The 22,432-nt window shown below is 44.7% G+C and overlaps 1 protein-coding gene across 47 annotated transcripts in view; it reads left to right on the plus strand.

The window, feature by feature from the left end:
* The window catches only part of celf4 (CUGBP, Elav-like family member 4), a 1,189,091-nt gene that overhangs the window by 1,093,505 nt on the left and 73,154 nt on the right, over positions 1 to 22,432 (plus strand). For 46 of the 47 annotated variants that reach the window (XM_078220789.1, XM_078220922.1, XM_078220807.1 and 43 more), the window contains one exon: positions 6,601 to 6,748. In XM_078220789.1, the coding sequence (XP_078076915.1) occupies positions 6,601 to 6,748 (148 nt within the window). Of the gene's footprint in view, positions 1 to 6,600; positions 6,749 to 7,944; positions 7,957 to 14,393; positions 14,406 to 22,432 lie in introns of all 47 variants that reach the window. The other variant, XM_078220798.1, reaches the window with a different exon arrangement.

Here is a 22,432-nt window from a genome sequence, read left to right on the forward strand (position 1 = left end):
GTGGAGAGGGAAACAGAGTTAACATTTCAGCTTTGTGAGCTTCCATCAGAACAGTTCTGAAAGTATCCACTAGAGAAGAGAAAATAAAGAAGTTGTGTAACAAAAGTTATCAATCAATTTGCAAACAGCATTGAGATCATCTGTTTTAGTGATTCTGTATGAATCTGTAGAGACAGCAGTGGACCTAACAATGACTTAGAAAGAAAACAGGCAATGATGGAAAAACTCAGCAAGTCTGGCAGCATCTGTGGAGAGAGAATCAGGGTGGGATTTTACGGCCTTTCTTGGGTGAGATCGTAAGATCCCGCCCGAGGCCAACGCAGATTTCCTTGTCTGCCCCGATTCCGGGCGGGTGAGTGAGGTGGTAGAGTTTGGCCTCAGAGTTAATGGTTCAAATCCATATGACTTCTTCCCCTGACTGGAAATGTTAACTCTGTTTCTCTCTCCACACTTGCTGCCAGATCTGCTGAGGTTTTCCAGTGTTTACTGGTTTTATTTCAGATCTCCAGCATCCACAGTATTTTGCTTTTCTTTGAATGACTTAGAGAGAATTGCTGTATTAGCGGCTGATATAATTCGATATAAACAGGCAACTTTTCACAGTAACTTCACTGCAGTGTTAATGTGGGTCTACTTGTGACACTGATAAATGAACTTTAAAACACTGAGGAAAAATAGGGATGCATTAGAAGAAAAGATTGGAAAAACATTAGTTTTCAAGCTTGAAAGAAGGCAACAAAGCATGGATCTCGTAAAGGTCTCCCAGATAGTAAGTTGTATGAAAAAGATCCATTTTGAAAACTACCTCACATTAAAGTATAGCAGTAGGATGAGAAACAAATGCAAAATTAAATAATTCTAATCACTTTCAGGAATGGACTTCTGAGACAGATGCCATCCATCCCTCTCGGGAGACAATAGATCGTGCCTGGGGTCTATGCCACTTCTGGATTGAACATCATCTGTTGTGGCTATAGAGACCAATTTATATGTGGCAGTCCCTTCCGCAGCTGGCACAGATGAATAGTGTTGGCCCAAGGTTGACTCATGTTTTATCCTGCCATCTGGTCATTTCTTTTGCCCTCTTCTTTTTCCGCAACCTTCCCAACTGCTTGTCTCCATGCACTCCTGTCAAGAGAAAGGACTTCTCGTGCATTGACTCCGACATGGTCAATTTGCTTCTTACATGCAGGCATGCCTGTATAGCAGATGTGGGCAACCTATTGGTCTTGTGCTGATAGCAAGCTTGCTAAGATGGCCAAATATGTAATTCCTATTCATATCTTTTTGTAACTTTGTGAAGTCTGATAGGATAAACCATGTCAGTTCTCAATGTTGACTCTATTTTCCCTTCTCAGGCCCTATCTCAAAAGATGGATTTCATTCCTTCTTATTATTAATCCAGTCGCCTGAATGTAACTGGAACTGATAACTTCTTACAGTTCTGCACCTCTTTTATTTTCTCCTTGATGTTGATGTTTAGCAGTAATATACATTGTCAACAAAGCTGTTCTTAACTACCTGACAGTTGAATATGTCCTAATTTCATCAAAATAATTCATTTTTATGAACATTTTGTTTGCTAAAATTATTTATAGATTGACTACACTTATACGATGCAGTTACTGCACTTTGAAGGTAGATAATTGATTGTGAAGTGCCCTGAGATGTCTTGAGGACATGATGTGCACTATTTAAATACAACTGATATCCTTGTAACTTCTTTCTTATCTAAAATATATATTATATATGTGGCTAAATTTTATGAGTATTACGGAGAATTCCAAATATGAGATTATAGAGTAATAGGGCATATTCTAGGTCAATACAATTTGCAGTGTTTCATGTTGTTTTAGACCAGTATAATATGCTGTGTTATATCTTACTGCCCTAGACAATGAAGACACCTTCGGCATAATATACTGTTGTCAGTCGGTCTCACACCTTATCTTGGGGCGCCAGAGTGGCACAGTGGTTAGCACTGCTGCCTCAAAGCACCAGGGACCCAGGTTCGATTCCCGGCTTGGGTCACTGTCTGTGTGGAGTCTGCATATTCTCCTTGTGTATGCATGGGTTTCCTCCGGGTGCTCCGGTTTCCTCCCAAAAGAGAGCAAAAGATGTGCTGGTTAGATGCATTGGCCATGCTAAATTCTCCCTCAGTGTACCCGAACAGGCGTCGGAGTGTGGTGACAAGAATTTTCACACTAACTTCATTGCAGTGTGAATGTAAGCCTACTTGTGACACTAATAAGTAAACTTTAAAGTTTAGTACGCCAACAGTGGTAAATCAATATAAGGCCTGACGGTGTGCAAATTCTAGAGCAATATTGCATCCTGTGGTTTAACATTCTATTCTAGATCCTTACAATATTCTGCTACCTAACGTACTGTGGTAGATTGAAGTAATATCATGCAGTGCAACAAGCTGTTAAAGATCAATACAATGCCTGACAGTAGATCAACAGATCAAGTCTAACATACTGATCTAGATCAATAGAAATATCCTACAGTATAACATACTATTTTAGATCGATACAAAACCTTGCAATGTCGCATTTTCTTATATCAATGAGATATTCCACAGTATAACAGATTTGTCTAATTCGACAGAACATTCAGCTTGTGTGTGTGTTGATGTGATAAACAGAGTATAGTATGGGCTTAATGGACTTATCTATATCAAAGTAGGATCCTGTCAATCTCAAGTTGTTTGTTATGCTTCAGAATGACACAGTGATCTAAGACAATGGCCGGAATTTTCTGACCGTTCACACCAGTGGTGTTTTCCCATTCCGCCGCAGTGAACGGAGATTTGGCTTGTCGCCAAAATCTCCATCTTCGCTGCAGCGGGAGTGTGGCGTGAGCGGGGCGGTAAGATCGCGCCCAATGACTGGAACTCTCAGACCTCGTCCGCGGCTGGGATTCTCCGGGCCCCCTGCTGTGAATGGAGATTTTGGCTGAGTGCCAAATTCTCCATTCTCACTGGCAGCAGTGCCAGGGAACAGTAGACTGGAGAATTCCAGTCAATATCTTAAAATGTTAACACTTCCTCCAATATTATTCATTATCTATGCGTGAAAGAAAAATGCCTGGATACATTTGGTAACTCACAGTTGTTGGTTGCTTCTGTTTAGAGTTCAGTTTAGATGCAGCTTAGAATCAGTGCAGAGCTGTTTAGTAAATATAAAATATTACAGAATATTAAATAGTCGAAATGTTATTATCTGGATAATAAGGAAACACTTCTCGTGGAAAGTAATCAAATGTTTTAAAGCTATATGAAGAGAATAAGAAGAATGGGGAAAGGAGTGGGTCCACTGACACTATGAAGGCATGACCAACTAAACCAGTCTGTTCGCAACTTCTTATTTGCCCCCAACATGTGCATGCAGCCACATAGCTACACCATCACTAGGAGTGCATGTATCCACCTCTGAAACATTTCCCAATGCCACCCCTGACTCAGCTGTTCTGTTATTGAAACTCTTTGTTACCTCCAGACTTGATTATTTCAACCTGGCCAGCTGCCCACATTCTATGTTCTGTAAACTTGAGGTCTTCCAGGATTTTGCTTCCCATGCCCCATTCCTTTATCACCCCTGTGCTTCATGGATAGATCATAGATACCCTACAGTGCAGAAAGAGGCCATCTGACCCATCGAGTCTGCACCGACCACAATCCCACAGGCCCTACCCCCATATCCCCACACATTTACCCACTAATCCCTCTAACCTACACACCTCAGGACACTAAGGGGCAATTTTAGCATGGCCAATCAACCTAACCCGCACATCTTTGGACTGTGGGAGGAAACCGGAGCACCCAGAGGAAACCCACGCAGACACGAGGAGAATGTGCAAACTCCACACAGACAGTGACCCAAGCCGGGAATTGAACCCAGGTCCCTGGAGCTGTGAAGCAGCAGTGCTAACCACTGTGCCACCGTGCCGCCCGCTTGCTGAATTACACCAGTTGTCGGTTAAATAACACCTCACCCTTGTTTCCAAATCCCTCCATGGCCTTGCCATCCCAATTTCTGGAATCTCCTCCAGCTACACAATCCTCCAAAATATCTGTACTTCTCTAATTCCGAATTCTTAAGTATCCAGGATCTGAATCGCAAACTATTTGTGGCTGTGCCTTCAGCTGCTGAGGCCCTAAGCTCTGGAATACCCTCCCTAAACCTCAACATCTCTTTACTTCACTTTCCTTCTTTAAGACATAACTTTTTGACCATGATCCACCCTAATATTTGCTAATGTTAGGTGCATTCACACGAACAGGCACCGGAATGTGGCAACTAGGGGAATTTCACAGTAACTTCATTGCTGTGTTAATGTAAGTTTTACTTGTGACTAATAAATAAACCTTACTTTTACTTTACTTTGTGGCTCGGTATCATATTTTGTTTTATAATGCATCTGGTCATTATTTTAAGGGCACTATATACACATAAGTAAGTTATTATTGTTGTCACTGTAAAATTAGTCTTTAAAACTCAATTTTTACACTGGCAAAGACCAGTAACTTTAAAACTTGATTTATTAGTGCCACAAATAGGCTTACATTAACACTGCAATGAAGTTACTGTGAAAATCCCCTAGTTACCACACTCCGGCGCCTGTTCGGAAACACTGAGGGAGAATTTAGCATGGCCAATGCACCTCATCAGCATATCTTTCCGACTGTGGAGGGAAACTGAAGCACCCGGAAGAAACCCACACAGACACGGGGAGAGCATGCTAACTCTGCACAGACAGGGACCCAAGCAGTGTCCCTGGTACTGTGAGGCAGCAGTGCTAACCACTGTGCCACCGTATCTGTACAAGGGGACTTGAAGGTGTTGCAAGAGTAGGTAGTGAACCCAGTTATATTACTATCAGCATGCTTTCTGAACAGCCGTCCAGACCTAAGGTAAATAAATCTCAGGAGACTAGTAACATATGACTAAGGATTCTTAAGGAACTAAGTGAGAAAATTGCAGGAAACTTATCAATCAAAGCTACTGGTTTTGTATGTGTGTGTGATAAAGGCAGTGCATGTTGTATATTTGGATTTCACCAAGGTCTTTGGTGCAATTTTTCTGGAAAGTTTGGTACTAGATATAAAGCAAGTGGGATTCAAAGGAAATATCCTACATATATATCCAATCATCCTAACCCACACATCTTTGGATGTGCCACAGTGGTTTTGGAATTGGCTGATCAACAGAACTCAGAGTGGTGGTACAGGGAATGTCACCATCTTGGGAAATGGCACCAATGGTTGTGCAGGGAATATCACCATCTTGGGACAAGACAGCAGTGGGGTTCCACAGGGTCATTTTTGGGACCTTTATTACTTAACCTCTTCAAAAATGATGCAGAACTGGAAGGTCACGAACACAGTGGCTAAATTTACACCAAATACAAAGTTAACAGAGGTGAATACGGCAAAGCTGCGCAGGTTAAATTATATTGGAATAAATTTGAAATTGGGCAGATAAATAGCAGATGAAATTGCAGTGTAGAAAAATGCACGGTACTTCACATGGGGACAAACCATTCAGGAATGGAATATATTTAATTGGATAGCAAATATTGTGTATGGAAAATGAAAAATATTTTGGCTCCAGACTAACAGCAAATTGAAGCTACCAATAATCATTAGCAGTGGGTGAAGCAAATCAGAACCTTAAAAGGCCAATATTGAGCTTTAATAGTGAAATAATCCTGCTTTATAAATCATTGACATGATCACACTTAGAATATTATGGTCACCATAATACAAAAAGGATATTTCGGCTCTTAAGAGGATACAGAATTTGCAGCAAGAATGATTGAAAGGGTGGAGGTAATGGATTATAAGGAACTATTATGTAAATTTGGAATGTTAAGTGTTAATATGATTACTTTTTATCAGGTTCTAAAATCATTAGATTTCTTTCAGAATCAGATATTTTGGGTTATGATATTTGAGACATGAAATATGATGTGTGGTAAATTTGAGAGAAACAGTTGGCTTTGAAAGCTTCCAAAGCTTTTCACACTGGTAACTTTACCTCCTTTTCGAGTATGTTATAGACTAATTGATAGAGATAGATCGCTATGATTATTCAACTCCATTATTGGACCACCAGGATAGTAGAAGATAAATGAGATGGATCTCTCCTGCCCCCACATTATTACCACAGACTGCCTTTGGCCCATGTTCATCCACTTCCCATTTCCCCCCTTGCCCTCTCCCTTGACTTCCCTGCCGATTGGTTTGACATATGAGCTGACAGAGCCCAGTTCCTCTTGGCAACCACATTCCATGGAGGCACAAGTACAAATTTAGCACGTCCTCAGGTCTCAGCCTTCTGGTGAGCGAGGCCAATGCACTGATTGTTTTGTGTTCATTCATAGGTGTTGCAGAATTCAAGCCCCATTGTGTCAATGTAGTGCCAATAAACAGAGGACCTAAGTTCGATTCAAAATCTTTGCACAAACAACCTTTAGGAATTAACAAACACACCACGATGGCATGGCTAAAATGCATTTGTATTTTCTTTGTTACTGGAGTGTTTCATCAAAGTCAAAAAAAGAAAAACTAGAATAAACATTATTTATTTTTAATAGTTGATGCAGCAGCAAGCAACAATAATGGCGTCAGTTGCCCAAGGAGGTTACCTGAACCCAATGGCAGCATTCGCAGCAGCACAGATGCAACAGATGGCAGCCTTGAATATGAATGGACTGGCAGCTACGCCTATGACACCAACATCAGGTATGTCTGGCAGTGTTTCCACTTGATAAGAATCAGACTTCTACCATATTGTTCAAAGCACATCAGCAACCACAAATCTTTATATATATTGTAATGTTGTTCTCCTTTTCTGAAAGATTTCACTTACATTGGGATGCAGTTTCAGAGGAAGCAACAGTCCGCTGGGGGCTACCTTGAGAGTACCATCAGGCAATGAAGATCCTCACACTAAGTCCAATCTTCACAGCCAAGTTCAAATCTGTCCCCACCTGAGAGCTAGTGGCCTGCATTTCATTGCCAGCAGAATATTATTGAATATTGAACATGAGCCAGACCCCCGGGGTGATTCATTCCCTCCTAAGCCTTTGAAGTACTCAAACCAATCTATAGCAAACCCACACCAGCCCTGCTGAGATCAACAAACTCATCACAGCCCAGGGATCTCTGTAAGGGATAAAAAGTACACTTTACAGCGCGTGTCATAATTGGTGCTGCAACAAAGCTGCAGATATTGAAAGCACTAAGCTAAGCCCCTTCCAAAAAGAATGTAAGATGAAATTCTCTGTTGATTTCTCCAGAGATTTAGCAATCTCATCCATGCCATCAGGAAATTTATTGCGCAGACGTTTAAGGTGTATAACTGTAGGAGGAATCACTTCGGTGTACGTTCCTCGATTTCTACATGTAAGTGCAAATTATTCCATAAAAATCATTTTGCCTGAATGTTAGGTTAGATCGTGTCTTTGGGCAACAGTATTAGAATGGGTGATATTGAGTTTTATTGATGTACAAGTGCTGAGTGGCACTTGAGCAGAGACTAGTGACTCAGGAATACCATTTCTCCCTTTCTCCAACATCAATGCTGTCGGTTTATACTGGACCATTGCTGCAAGAGTTCTGCTCCCCATTACCCACAGATTATCAATGTAAAGCACCTTCACCAAGATCATCTCCTTATGTACACCTTCTCCCCTCCCCATCGTGATGGCTGACAGATCTTTAATACGAAGGCAACTCTCACATGATTTTATATTTTTGTATTTCTTACAGTAATCTTTACCTCTCAACATCCTGAAGCTTAATTGCAACTTCAAGAAGATTTATTCTATCTTAGCATTGTCTGTGGGTTATTTCCAATTTTTTTTTAAGAAACCCATAGAGGGAAATGCTGTTTTATTGCACTGCAAACACAAATGGCACCAGAGTGTGGAGACTAGGTGATTTTCACAGTAACTTCATTGCAGTGTTAATGTAAGCCTACTTGTGACACTGATAAATAAACTTTAAAACTTTAAACTTCAAACTTTAAACTTTAAATAGCTCTGTATGACAGAAAGCAATCATCTGACATTATTTCACAAAATTATTGGGAAACAAAATCCAATACTGGCTCCTCTGATGGCAGTGGGTAAGTGCATGGCTGGATATGCCACTGAGTCATATCATTGAAGAAAGTACAAGCTTCAGTTCCCCTGCTGATATTGCCGTAGCTGATCTCAGCAGAAGCAGCATTGCTGTGCTACAGTTGACCTCAGAGCCCTTGAACTGGGAAGGGGTCAAACCAGCTTGTTATCCAAGTCAGAGAATTCTGTTTAACGGATGCGGATGGCATGGTGGCACAGTGGTTAACACTGCTGCCTCAGAGCGCCAGGGACCTGGGTTCAATTCCCGGCTTGGGTCACTGTCTGTGTGGAGTTTGCACATTCTCCCCATGTCTGGGTGGGTTTCCTCCGGTTTCCTCCCACAGTCCAAAGATGTGTTGGTTAGGCGAATTGGCCATGATAACTTCTCCCTCAGTGTACCCGAACAGGTGCCGGAGTGTCGCGACTAGGGGATTTTCACAGTAATTCTATTGCAGTGTTGATGTAAGCCTACTTGTGACTAATAAATAAACTTTAAACATGCCAGCTGAGAAGAGAATCATGTTTCCCTGTGATGCATTCCCAGGTCAAATAACCAACCAACGCTTCTCATGCATGAAGGATGAATGGTTACTTGAACAAGGACTGCCAGAGCCCATTCAACTTTACTACAATGAGTTTTTTTTTTAATTTTAAGTTTATTAGTGTCACCACACTCCCCCTGTCGCCACACTCCGGCACCTGCTCGGGTACACTGAGGGAGAATTTAGCACGGCCAATGCGCCTAACCAGCACATCTTTCGAAGTGTGGGAGAAACCCACGCACACACGGGGAGAATGTGCAAACTCCACACAGACAGCGACCCAAGCCGGGAATCAAACCCAGGTCCCTGGCGCTCTGAGGCAGCAGTGCTAATAACTGTGCAATCCCAAACAAAAGACAAGATGGAGGCTAAGCAATGGAACATCCGGGACAAAAAGCAAAACCTGAATGCAATTAATTCAATCACATATTCGAGGGGAGTGGTGACTCTGCCTGACAGAAACATTGGATGCTGAAGAATCTGGTACTTTTTGTTATTTGCAGCGCATTGAACGTTTGCCAATTTTTTCTTTAACCATCTGCTAATTGAGCACTCTGTCAGTCAGTTGGAAAGCAACTCATTTCAGAGACACATTCATGCTTGGCTTCACGCAGGATGTTATTAAAGTCCTTTTGACTACAGACGAGTTGGCATCAACTATGATTACGTTAAGCACAGAGCACATTTTGTGATAATTAAGACTCATGCCTGCTGTAAAAGTGCAGACAGAATAGAAGCAAAAATAAGTACTAGTTTGGAGGCATTTAAATAATGTAAGTGACAACTTGGAAGCCTCCTTAGTCATTAGCAGGCTTCTCTTCAAGTAGGGCAATTATCTCTGTAGGTCAAATTTTAAAGAATATTTACTTTTAAACCACAAACTTCAACCTGAATCGCTCTGCAAGATATTCTCCCTCCTTTCCTTTCTTAACCTCTGCACTGAACAACTCCTTTGTTTCCAGCAATTTAAATCTCTATTTTGGTGACCTTTGCCTTCCCTCTGCTGCATTAATTTCCCTCCTTTATCACGAAACCTCCTTTCATATAAACTCTGCTGCCTGCTTTCATGGTCATCTGTTTTTAGCTTGCAGACTCTGATGGCATCTGTACTGCCACTTGTTTATATTATAACAATGTCGATCATTTGATATTCGTTGGCAGTGTAGTATTTTAGGAAGTCCTAAGAAGGTGCAAGGTGCAATATAAACGCAAATTGTGTGTGTTTTATCGGCTAGATTATTCACAAATCCAAGCCTGACAACTGTCGCTGATCTCCAACCATTCATATACCCTTTCCTCTTCCAATCATACTTCATTCTATACATATAGAGTCATAGAATAATAGAGGTCCTTCAGCCCAACGTGTCCATGTTGCCCCTTTTTTTGAACCACCAAGCTAGTCCCAAATGCCCATGTTTGGCCCATATCCCTCGATACCCATCTTACCCATGTGACTGTCTAAATGCTTTTTAAAGGACAAAATTGTACCCGCCTCTACTACTGCCTGTGGCAGCTTGTTCCTTTGGGGCACTTGCCCCTGGCATAGCCATTCATCAACATATCTAGCTGGAGCAGATGAAGCACTATTGGGCCTGCCTCTGCAATAATGACTCACCATATCAACTTGAGGAGTAAAGTTAATCTCCAGTCTTTCCACTCTCACCCATCTCCTTAAATCGGGTCCTCTGCCACCTTCACTGCCAATGAAAATTGCAAGAGCTTTATGGTTTTTTTGGTCACGATGATGATGTGTTAAGCCAAATCTGCTTCTCCAACCTCTTCCTTTGCGCATTGAGCCCAATTTTCTCTCAGATTCTTCCCCACACTATCAACAAAATGTGTGAAACCCTCTTTCTCTCCAACTTCCCTCTCATTTTCTTTCCAAACTTATTCCATCAATGAGACCCATTCCCTGTTGACTTCAGTCCATTTACCATAAACTGGTGACTATCAAATTTGTCTTTCAAACCCCCATATTACCTCTATGATAGTGGCTCGCTCCACTTGGATACTGTCCCTCGCCGTTCCAAACATAATTATCTCCTTGAAATCCCACTCTAACATTTTTCTTTTCCTTGAAAACTCCCTTTCCTCTCCAAATCCCTTCAACATGTCAGTTCCTCCCAAATTTGTGCAAATTGTTCCAGCAATTTTCTGTTTGAATCTCTGGTGTTAGGTTTCTGCCCCTGGTGAAGTGAGATTGATTGCCCTTGACATAGAAACATAGAAGATAGGAGCAGGAGGAGGCCATTTGGCCCTTCGAGCCTGCTCCGCCATTCATTACGATCATGGCTGATCTTCCAACTCAATAGCCTAATCCTGTTTTTTCCCCATAACCTTTGGTCCCATTCTCCCCAAGTGCTATATCCAGCCGCTTCTTGAATACATTCAATGTTTTGGCATCAACTACTTCCTGTGGCAATGAATTCCACAGGCTCACCACCCTTTGGGTGAAGAAATGTCTCCTCACCTCCATCCTAAATGGTCTACCCTGAATCCTCAGACTGTGACACCTGGCTCTGGACTTCCCCCACCATCGGGAATATCCTTCCTTACTGTACCCTGTCTAGTCCTGTTAGAATTTTATAAGTTTCTATGAGATTCCCCCTTATTTGTCTGAACTCCAGCGAAAACAATCATAACCTAGTCAATCTCTCCTCATACATCAGTCCCGCCATCCCCAGAATCAGCCTAGTAAACCTTCGCTGGACTCCCTCGAGAGCAAGAACATCCTTCCTCAGGAAAGGAGACAAAACTGCACACAATACTCTAGGTGTGGCCTCACCAAGGCCCTGTATAATTGCAACAACACATCCCTGCTCCTATACTCGAAACCTCTCGCAATGAAGGCCAACATGCCATTTGCCTCCTTTACCACCTGCTGCACCTGCATACGTACCTTCAGTGACTGGTGCACAAGGACATCCAGATCCCGCTGCACACTCCCCTCTCCCAATTTACAGCCATTCAGGTAGTACTTGTTCATCAAGACAGCATTTGACCGAGTACGGCATTAAGGTGTCCTAGCAAAACTAGGGTCCATGGGAATCAGGGGAAAAATACTTCACTGGTTGGAGCCATACCTGGCAAAGGAAGACACTTGTGGTTATTGGAGGTCAACCATCTCAGTCCCAGGACATCACTGCAGGAGTTCCTCAGGATGATGTTCTAGGTTCAACTATCAGCGCTTCATTAATGACCTTCCCTCGATCATCAGATCAAAAGTGGAGATGTTCACTGATGATTGCATAATATTCAGCACCACGCATGACTCCTCAGATACTGAAGCAGTCCATGCCCACATGTAGCAAGAACTGGACAACGTTCAGGTTTGGGCTGGTAAGTGGCCAGTAATATTCACACCACACAAGTGCCAAGCAATGACCCTCTCTAACAAAAGAGAATCCAGCCATCTTCCCTTGACATTACCATTGCTGAATCCCCCACTATCTACATCCTCGGGTTCCCATTGACAAGAAACTAAACTGAACTGGCCATATAAATAAATGTGGCAACAAAAGCAGATCAGAGGCGAGGAACCCTGCAGCAAATAGCTCATCTCCTGACTCCTCAAAGCCTGTTCACCATCTACAAGGCACAAGTCAGGAGTATGATGGAATACCATCCACTTGCCTGGATGAGTGTAACTGTTACTCAGGAAGCCTGTCATCATACAGAACAAAGCAGCCCGCTTGAATGGCACTCCATCTACCATCTTCAACATTCATTCCCTCCACCAGCAGCATAGTGGCAGCAGTGTGTATGCAAGACCCTATACAAGATGCGCTGCAGCAACTCACCAAGGCTCCATCGACAACTTATGTCTACCGCCATCACTTGCAAATTCTCCTCCAAGTCCATAAGGCCATAAGATATAGAATTAGGCCACTTGGCCCATCGAGTCTGCTCTGCCATGTAATCATGGCTGATTTTATTTCTCATCCCTATTCTCCTGCCTTTTCCTTATAACCCCTGATCCCCTTAATAATCAAGAACCTTTCTATCTCTGTCTTAAAGACACCCAATGACCTGGCCTCCGCAGCCTTCTGCGGCAAAGAGTTTCACAGATTCACCAGTCTCTGGCTGAAAAAATTCCTCCTCATCTCTGTTTTAAAGGATTGCCCCTTTAGCCTGAGGTTGTGCCCTCTGGTTCTAGTTTTTCCTACGAGTGCAAACATCCCCTCCAAGTCCACTCTATCCAGGCCTTGCAGTATCCTGTAAGTTTCAAAAAGATCCCCCCCTCATCCTTCTAAACTCCAATGAGTACAGACCCAGAGTCCTCAACCGTTCCTCATATGACAAGCTCTTCATTCCAGGGATCATTCTTGTGAACCTCCTTTGGACACTTTCCAAGGCCAGCACACCCTTCCTTAGATATGGGGCCCAAAACTGCTCACAATACTCCAAATGGGGTCTGACCAGAGACTTATACAGCCTCAGAGTACATCCCTGCTCTTGTATTCTCGCCCTCTCGACATGAAGTCACACACCATACTGAGCTGGAACTATAGTACCATTCCTTCACTGTTGCTGGGTCAAAATCCTGGAACTCCTAACAGTGCTGAGACTGTACTGATACCTGAAGAAGGCAGCTCACCACCACCTTCACAATTGGCCTAGCCAGCAATGCCTACATCCCCTGAAACAATAAGAAAATAATCTCGAGCAGTAAGATGGCCCTATCCAAAGTCACAGATGACAGTGGCTATGGATGTGACCATGATGTTACATCTACTATCAAACTGCTCAATCTCACAACAGCTTTTGACACCGTTGATTGTACATTTTAGTTTCAATATCTCTCCTTCATTTTCCAGCTCTATGGGACTGCCCACTATTGGTCACACATCTACACGTCCAACTGTCACCAAACCATCTCCAGTTCTGACTTTTCTGCTTTTACATTATCACATTTGTATTCTCCTCATCCTCACCCGACTCCCCTTCATATTGGCCTTCTGTGACATCATCCATGAACACAGTGGCGGGATTTTACTGGCAGGTCCGTCCGAGGTTCGTACGATCCCGCCTGAGGCCAACGGAGAATGCTGTTCTCCAAGCCTCGCCCGCCCCCGGAATTGGGGCGGGCAGGGTGGTAAAATTCCAGCCAGTGTTAATATAATGCATGTGCTGATGATACCCAGCTCCACACCTTTTTATGGGATGTGGGTATTGCTGGCTAGCCCAGCATTTGTTGCCCATCCCTAATTGCCCTTGAGACGGTAGTGGTGATCTACCTTCTTGAACCGCTGCAGTCCATGCAGTGTAGATACGCCCACAGTGCTGTTAGGGAAGACTTTCCAGGATTTTGACCCAGCGGCAGTGAAGGAACAGCGATATATTTCCAAATCAGGATGGTGTGTGAATTGGAGGGGAACTTTCAGTGGTGGTGTTCCCATGTATCTGCTGCACTCGTCCTTCTAGATGGTAGTGGTTTCAAAGGTGCTGTCTAAGCAGCCTTTGTCAGTTCCTGCATAGATGACTATGTGGGGGGAAAGGATCAGTAAGTTTGTCGATGACACAAAGATTGGCTGGGTGGTTAGCAGTGAGGTTGAGTGTCTTGGGGTCACAGGAAGATATAGGTGAGATAGTCAAGTGGGCGGAGAAGTGGCAGATGGAATTTAACCCTGAAAAGTGTGAGGTGATGCACTTTGGAAGGAGTAATTTGACAAGGAAGTAAACTATGAAAGGTCTGACACTGGGAAGTTCCAAAGAACAAAGGGACCTTGGCTTGTTTGTCCATAGATCTCTGAAGGCGGAAAAGCAGGTAAATAGGGTGGTGAAAAAGGCATATGACACACTTGCCTTTATCAATCGGGTTATAGATTACAAAAGCAGAGAGGTCATGATGGAGTTGTATAGAACTTTGGCCACAGCTGGAGTGCTGTGTGCAGTTCTGGTCGCCACATCATAAGAAGGACTTGAATGCATTGGAGGGGGTGCAGAGGAGATTTACCAGGATGCTACCTGGGATGGAACATTTAAGTTATGAAGAGAGGTTGGATAGGCTTGGATTGTTTTCATTGGAGCAGAGAAGACTGTGAGATGACCTGATTGAGGTGTTCAAGATTCTGAGGCGCATGGACAGGGTGGATAGGGAGCAGCTGTTCCTCTTAGTTGAAGGGTCAAGTACAAGGGGACACAAGTTAAAAGTGAGGGGGTGGGAGGTTTAGGGGGGATTTGAGGAAAAACATTTTTACTCAGAGGGTGGTGACAGTCTGGAATGCACTGCCTGGGAGGGTGGTGGAGGTGGGATACCTCACATCCTTTAAAAAGTACCTGGATGAGTACTTGGCACTCTATAACATTCAAGGTTATGGGCCAGTGCTGGCAAGTGGGATTAGGTGGGCAGGTCATGGCATTTCATGCATTGGTGCAGACTCAATGGGCCGAAGGGCCTCTTCTGCACTGTATTCTGTGATTCTGTGAAAGCATCTTGTAGATGCTGCCACTGTGTGTCAGTGGTAGAGGGAATGATTGTTGAAGGTTGTTGGGGGAGGCAGTGGTATAGTTGTATTGTTGTTGAATTAGTAATCCAGAGATCCAGGGTAATGCTCAGGGGGCCAGGGTTTGAATCCCACCATGGCAGATGGTGAAATTTGAATTCAATAAAAATCTGGAAATAATAGTCTAATGATGACCATGAAGCTATTGTCGATTGTTATAAAGACCCATCTGGTTCACTAATGTCCTTGCGGAAGGAAATCTGCCATCCTAACTTGGTCTGGCCTACACGCGTCACAAAACCCACAGCAATGTGGTTGACTCTTAAAATGCCCTCAGGGATGGGCAATAAATGCTGGCCCAGTCAGTGAGGTCCACATCCCACAAACAGTTTAAAAAAGGCAGTGGAGGAAGTGCCAATCAGCCTGGCCCCCTGGCACTGCCCGAGGTACAAAGTGCCAATGCCCAGGGGACATCTTGGCACTGCCCACTGGGTATTGGACAGTGCCAAGGGAGTGGGGCAAGAGGGGGCAGGGCCTCTGTGGGGCAGATCGGTGGGGGGTGGGGGGGGGGATCCCGCTGCTATTCTCCATAGGATCAGAGGAAGGGAGGCCAGCAATTGGGGCCGGCCATCGGGATGGGAGGGACGGGGAGGGGGGGTGTTGGGGCTGTGGGGGAGGGGATCAGGATTACAGGGGAGGGGGGTCAGGACTGTGGGTTGTGGGGGAGGGTGTTGGGACTGTGGAGGGGTTCGGGGCTGCTGATGGGAGAGCGGCGGGGGGGATTGGGAGATTGGGACTCTTTGGGAGGGGGGGGGGTCGAGGTGGGCTGGAGTGGTGGAGCTGGTCTGGACATGCCCGAGAGGCCAGCGACCGGGCTGCGGGGGGGGGGTCGGTCGGGCAGCGATGAGTGATTGCTGTGTTGGCCAGCGATTGGGAGGCCGGCAGTGCTGGGCTACTGCGCATGCACCGATCTCAGCGCTAACAGATCGGCACATGCACAGCGACCCGCTCAGCGCTATGCTGTCGGCCTCTCCAGCAGGAATCGGCCACGCCCACTGATTTCCAGTGGGATTCACGCTGGGGCACTCTGTGATACACAAAGTGTGGGAGATTCGTTTTGTCAATCCCTCTGCAAAATCCAGTGGGATTCACTCCAGTTTTTACACGAATTCGGCATTTAGAATTTTTTGGGCAAATCCCACCCTATCTCAGCCCATCTGAAGCCCTCATCCATGCCTTTGTCACTGTGAACCACATTAAAAATTAAAAACCTTGCATCATTGTATATTTAAGCATACTGTGCCGAATGCACATGATTGATGATTAGACTGATTGGATTTTCTTGCTGAAAGAAGGACTGAGTTTGTAGTTTCTGTCGGCCCAGTTTGTTTATACTAATTTCTCCTTTACACTGGTTTTTACGTTCCAGCATATGCTAATAAAGTTATTCGGACATTTCAAGAATATTGATACATTGTTCCTCGGTGAATGAAAGTCACAATTGTTCAGCCCAGAGCGTTGGTTTCAGCAACAGTGATCAAGATAAGGGGGAGACAAAGGGAGATTATGCAGGATCCTAACTTCTGATTTTTAGTGCACCCGTTCCTAGCACTAAGTAAATGTGGTACATCCGATGATCCTTAAATAGTTTATGAAAGAGGAGGAGTGGAGAGAAGCAGAGCACCTTGGGTCTTTATACTGTCTGAACAAATTAAAATGTTTTTTTTTAAGAATTATCAGAAATAATTCCCAAAGGATTCAGCATTTCCTGGCAGCAGAAGAATAGCAGAAACCTGCGGATGCTGGAAACACTCAGCAAGTCAGTGTGTCTTCACCTCTCACGTCTACCTATTTGTTCCTGCTCCAGACGCTGACTAACCTGAGGAAGGTTTCTGGCATTTTTGGGAAACAAACGCGGGCAAATTGTCCTTGTTCATTTTTTTAAATCCATTCATGGGACATGGGCGTCACTGGCTGGCCAGCATTTATTGCCCATCCCTAGTGCCCGAGGGCCGTTGAGAGTCAACCACATTGCTGTGGCTCTGGAGTCACATGTAGGCCAGACCCGGTAAGGACGGTAGATTCCCTTGAAACAGATGGGTTTTTCTGACAATCAACAATGGTTTTATGGTAGATTCTTAATTCCAGATATTTTTTATTGAATTCAAATTCCACCATTTGCCGTGGCAGGATTCGAACCCAGGTCAACTGTAATTGCATTTCATTGAGTTGGGCTAAGAGCCTGCCTGAGGTTCCCAGTGCAACCACCGGTGGACAATGAAAGAAATAAGTTTTATATTGCAGCCAGGGTGACCAACTCTCACAGAGAGAATTAAGGAACAGCCTGCAATGGGAGGTCCATAGGAGCAGTAGGGATGTGGAGCATATGAATGTTGCCAGAGCTGTAGGGAGTGATGCGGGGGGAGAATGGCTGTTACAGTGCACAAACATGGGAAGAACAGGAGCTGCGCAGACACAAAACATAAAGGCCCGAATTACAGGACCATTTTCTTCCCTTGGTGGAAGGATCAATAACCTGGGGGTGTGGATTTAAGGTAAGAGGTAGAAGGTTAAGAAGGGAGTTGAGGAGAAACTTTTTCACCCAGAGGGTGGAGGGAGTCTGGAACACTCGTGATATTTAATAAGTATTTAGATATTGACTTGCGCTGCTATAACCATCAACAGGGCTATGGGCCAAGCGCTGGAAAATGGGATTAGTGTGGTCAGACCTTTGTTGACCGGTGTGGACATAATGGGCTGAATGGCCTCCTTCTGTGCTGTAAACGTCTATGGATCTATGAATCTAAGGATAAACAGTGTCCAGCACCATGGATGAACAGGGATATCCACTGCTTACTAAAGTCCAGATCTGAGGCGTTCAAGTCAGGCGACCCTGACTATACAAGAAAGGCAAATATGATCTAAGGAGATCCATCAAAGATGCCAAAAGACGGTACCGGACCAAGTTAAAGTCCCAGGCTAGCCACACAGACCCCCGCCAACTATGATAAGGTCTGCAAGACATAACAGGCTACAAGATGAAGGCATGTAAAATCACCGGCTCCAACTCACCCCTCCCTGGTAAGCTCAATGCATTCTACGGGAGGGATCCTGAGTAGTGGGGCTGAAAGTGAGGGATGCATGGATGGGGACTGCAATGCACGGCATTGCAGAGGTGGGGTGGAGCAGGGTTTGAAATGTGTATACTTCAATGCCAGGAGTATTCGCAATAAAGTGGGTGAACTTGCAGCGTGGATCAGTACCTGGGACTTCGATGTTGTGGCTATTTCAGAGACATGGATAGAGCAGGGGCAGGAATGGATGCTGCAGGTCCCGGGGTTCAAATGTTTTAGTCGAAGTAGGGAAGGAGGTAGAAGAGGGGGAGGGGTAGCATTATTGGTCAGAGATTGTATCACAGTGTCAGAGAGGAGGTTTGATGAGGACTTATCTGTTGAGGTAGTATGGGCGGAGATTAGAAATAGGAGAGGAGAGGTCACCCTGTTGGGAGTCTTTTATAGACCTCCTAAAAGTTCTAGAGAGGTTGAGGAAAGGATTGCGGAGTCAATCCTGCTTAGGAGTGAAAGTAATAGGGCAATTGTTATGGGGGATTTTAACTTGACTAATATTGACTGGAATTGTTATAGCTCTAGCTCGTTAGAGGGGTCAGTTTTTGTTCAAAGCGTGCAGGAAGGTTTTTTGACTCAGTATGTAGACAGGCCAACTAGAGGTGAGGCTATATTGGATCTGGTGCTGGGAAATGAGCCAGACCAGGTGCTAGACTTGGAAGTTGGTGTGCATTTTGGTGATAGTGACCACAATTCGGTTACGTTCACCTTAGTGATGGAAAGGGATAGGCATGAACCTCGGGCCAGTGGTTTTAGCTGGGGGAAGGGTAATTATGAGGCTATTAGGAGAGAATTAGGAAACATAGGTTGGACTAGGAGATTACAGGGACTGGGAACGTCCGACATGTGGAGTTTTTTCAAGGAGCAGCTACTGCGAGTCTGTGATAGGTATGTCCCTGTCAGGCAAGGAGGAATTGGTAGGGCTAGGGAACCGTGGTGCACCAAAAAAGTTTCTTTGTTGGTTAAAAAGAAAAAGGAGGCTTATGTTCGGATGAGACGTGAGCACTCGGGTAGTGCACTAGAAAGCTTTAGATTGGCTAAGAGGGAGTTGAAGAGCGAGCTTAGAAGGGCTAAAAGGGGACATGAGAAGACTTTGGCGGATAGGGTTAAAGAGAATCCTAAGGCGTTCTATAGGTATGTCAAGAACAGAAGGTTGGTTAGGGCAAGTTTAGGGCCAGTTATAGATGGCAGAGGGAAGTTATGTGTGGAACCGGAGGAGATTGGTGAAGCATTGAACCAATATTTCTCTTCGGTGTTCACGCAAGGGGACATGAATATAGCTGAGGAGGACACTGGGTTGCAAGGGAGTAGAATAGACAGTATTACAGTTGATAAGGAGGATGTGCAGGATATTCTGGAGGGTCTGAAAATAGATAAATCCCCTGGTCCGGATGGGATTTATCCAAGGATTCTCTGGGAGGCAAGAGAAGTGATTGCAGAGCCTCTGGCTCTGATCTTCAGGTCGTCGTTGGCCTCTGGTATAGTACCAGAAGATTGGAGGTTAGCGAATGTTGTCCCATTGTTTAAGAAGGGGAACAGAGACTTCCCCAGGAATTATAGACCGGTGAGTCTCACTTCTGTTGTCGGCAAGATGTTGGAAAAAATTATAAGGGATAGGATTTATAGTTATTTGGAGAGTAATGAATTGATAGGTGATAGTCAGCATGGTTTTGTGGCAGGTAGGTCGTGCCTTACTAACCTTATTGAGTTTTTTGAGAAAGTGACCAAGGAGGTGGATGGGGGCAAGGCAGTGGACGTGGTATATATGGATTTTAGTAAGGCGTTTGATAAGGTTCACCATGGTAGGCTTCTGCAGAAAATGCAGATGTATGGGATTGGGGGTGATCTAGGAAATTGGATCAGGAATTGGCTAGCGGATAGGAAACAGAGGGTGGTGGTTGATAGTAAATATTCATCATGGAGTGCGGTTACAAGTGGTGTACCTCAGGGATCTGTTTTGGGGCCACTGCTGTTTGTAATATTTATTAATGATCTGGATGAGGGTATAGTTGGGTGGATTAGCAAATTTGCTGATGACACCAAAGTCGGTGGTGTGGTAGACAGTGAGGAAGGGTGTCGTAGTTTGCAGGAAGACTTAGACAGGTTGCAAAGTTGGGCCGAGAGGTGGCGGATGGAGTTTAATGCGGAGAAGTGTGAGGTAATTCACTTTGGTAGGAATAACAGATGTGTTGAGTATAGGGCTAACGGGAGGACTTTGAATAGTGTGGAGGAGCAGAGGGATCTAGGTGTATGTGTGCATAGATCCCTGAAAGTTGGGAATCAAGTAGATAAGGTTGTTAAGAAGGCATATGGTGTCTTGGCGTTTATTGGTAGGGGGATTGAATTTAGGAGTCGTAGCGTTATGTTGCAACTGTACACAACTCTGGTGCGGCCGCACTTGGAGTACTGTGTGCAGTTCTGGTCCCCACATTACAGGAAGGATGTGGAGGCTTTGGAGAGGGTGCAGAGGAGGTTTACCAGGATGTTGCCTGGTATGGAGGGGAGATCCTATGAGGAGAGGCTGAGGGATTTGGGATTGTTTTCGCTGGAAAGGCGGCGGCTAAGAGGGGATCTTATTGAAACATATAAGATGATTAGAGGTTTAGATAGGGTGGATAGTGATAGCCTTTTTCCTCTGATGGAGAAATCCAGCACGAGGGGGCATGGCTTTAAATTGAGGGGGGGTAGTTATAGAACCGATGTCAGGGGTAGGTTCTTTACCCAGAGGGTGGTGAGGGATTGGAATGCCCTGCCAGCATCAGTAGTAAATGCGCCTAGTTTGGGGGCGTTTAAGAGATCCGTAGATAGGTTCATGGACGAAAAGAAATTGGTTTAGGTTGGAGGGTCACAGTTTTTTTTTTAACTGGTCGGTGCAACATCGTGGGCCGAAGGGCCTGTTCTGCGCTGTAATGTTCTATGTTCTATGTTCTATGTTCTACGCCTGTTTTGAGCAAGAGGTCAGTGAGAGCATGCCCTCCACCCAGGAAGCCCTGGATGAACCTGTATCTGGGGTCACCATTGCAGATGTCAGAGCAGCTTTCTCGGAGGTCAACCCACGGAAAGCGACTGGCCCGGATGGGGTACCTGGACGAGCACTCAGATCCTGCGTGGATCAGTTGGTGGGGGTATTTGCAGACTTCTTTAATCTCTCTTTACAACAATCTGAGGTCCCTATCTGCCTTAAGAAGACAACCATCATCCCGGTACCTAAGAAAAACCAAGCAGTGTGCCTCAATGACTATCGGCTGGTGGCTCTGACATCCATCATTATGAAGTGCTTCGAAAGGCTAGTCATGGCACGAATCAATTCCAGCCTCCCAGACTACCTGGATCCACTACAGTTTGCCGACCGCCGCAACAGGTCCACAGCAGATGTCATCTCCCTGACCCTGCACTCAACCCTCAGACTCCTATTTATTGACTACAGCTCAACCTTCAACACCATTATTCCCACAAAACTCATCTCCCAACTCCATGGCCTGGGCCTCGACTCTTCCCTCTGCGACTGGATCCTGAACTTCCTAACTCACAGACCACAATCAGTAAGGATAGACAACAACACCTCCTCCACGATCATCCTCAACACCTGTGCCCCATAAGGCTGTGTTCTCAGCCCCCTACTATACTCCTTATACACCTATGATTGTGTGGCCAAATTCCCCTCCAATTCGATTTTCAAGTTTTCCGATGACACCACCGTAGTGGGTCGGATCTCAAACAATGACAAGACAGAGTACAGGAATGAGATAGAGAATCTGGTGAACTGGTGCGGCAACAATAATCTCTCCCTCAATGTCAACAAAACAAAGGAGATTGTCATCGACTTCAGGAACCGTAAAGAAGAACATGCTCCTGTCTACATCATCAGGGACGAAATGGGAAGGGTCGAGAGCTTCAAGTTTTTAGGTGTCCAGATCAACACAACCTGTCCTGGTCCCCCCCATGCCAACACTATAGTTAAGAAAGCCCACCAACGCCTCTACTTTCTCACAAGACTAAGGAAATTTTGCATGTCAGCTACGATCTCATCAACCTTCACAGATGCATCATAGAAAGCATTCTTTCTGGTTGTATCACAGCTTGGTATGGCTCCTGCACTGCCCAAGAAACTACAAAAGGTCGTGAATATAGCCCAATCTATCATGCAAACCAACCTCCCATCCATTGACTCTGTCAACACTTCCAGTTG

This window comes from Mustelus asterias, chromosome 1, assembly GCF_964213995.1.
Source record: "Mustelus asterias chromosome 1, sMusAst1.hap1.1, whole genome shotgun sequence".
NCBI classification, from domain to species: Eukaryota; Metazoa; Chordata; class Chondrichthyes; order Carcharhiniformes; family Triakidae; genus Mustelus; species Mustelus asterias.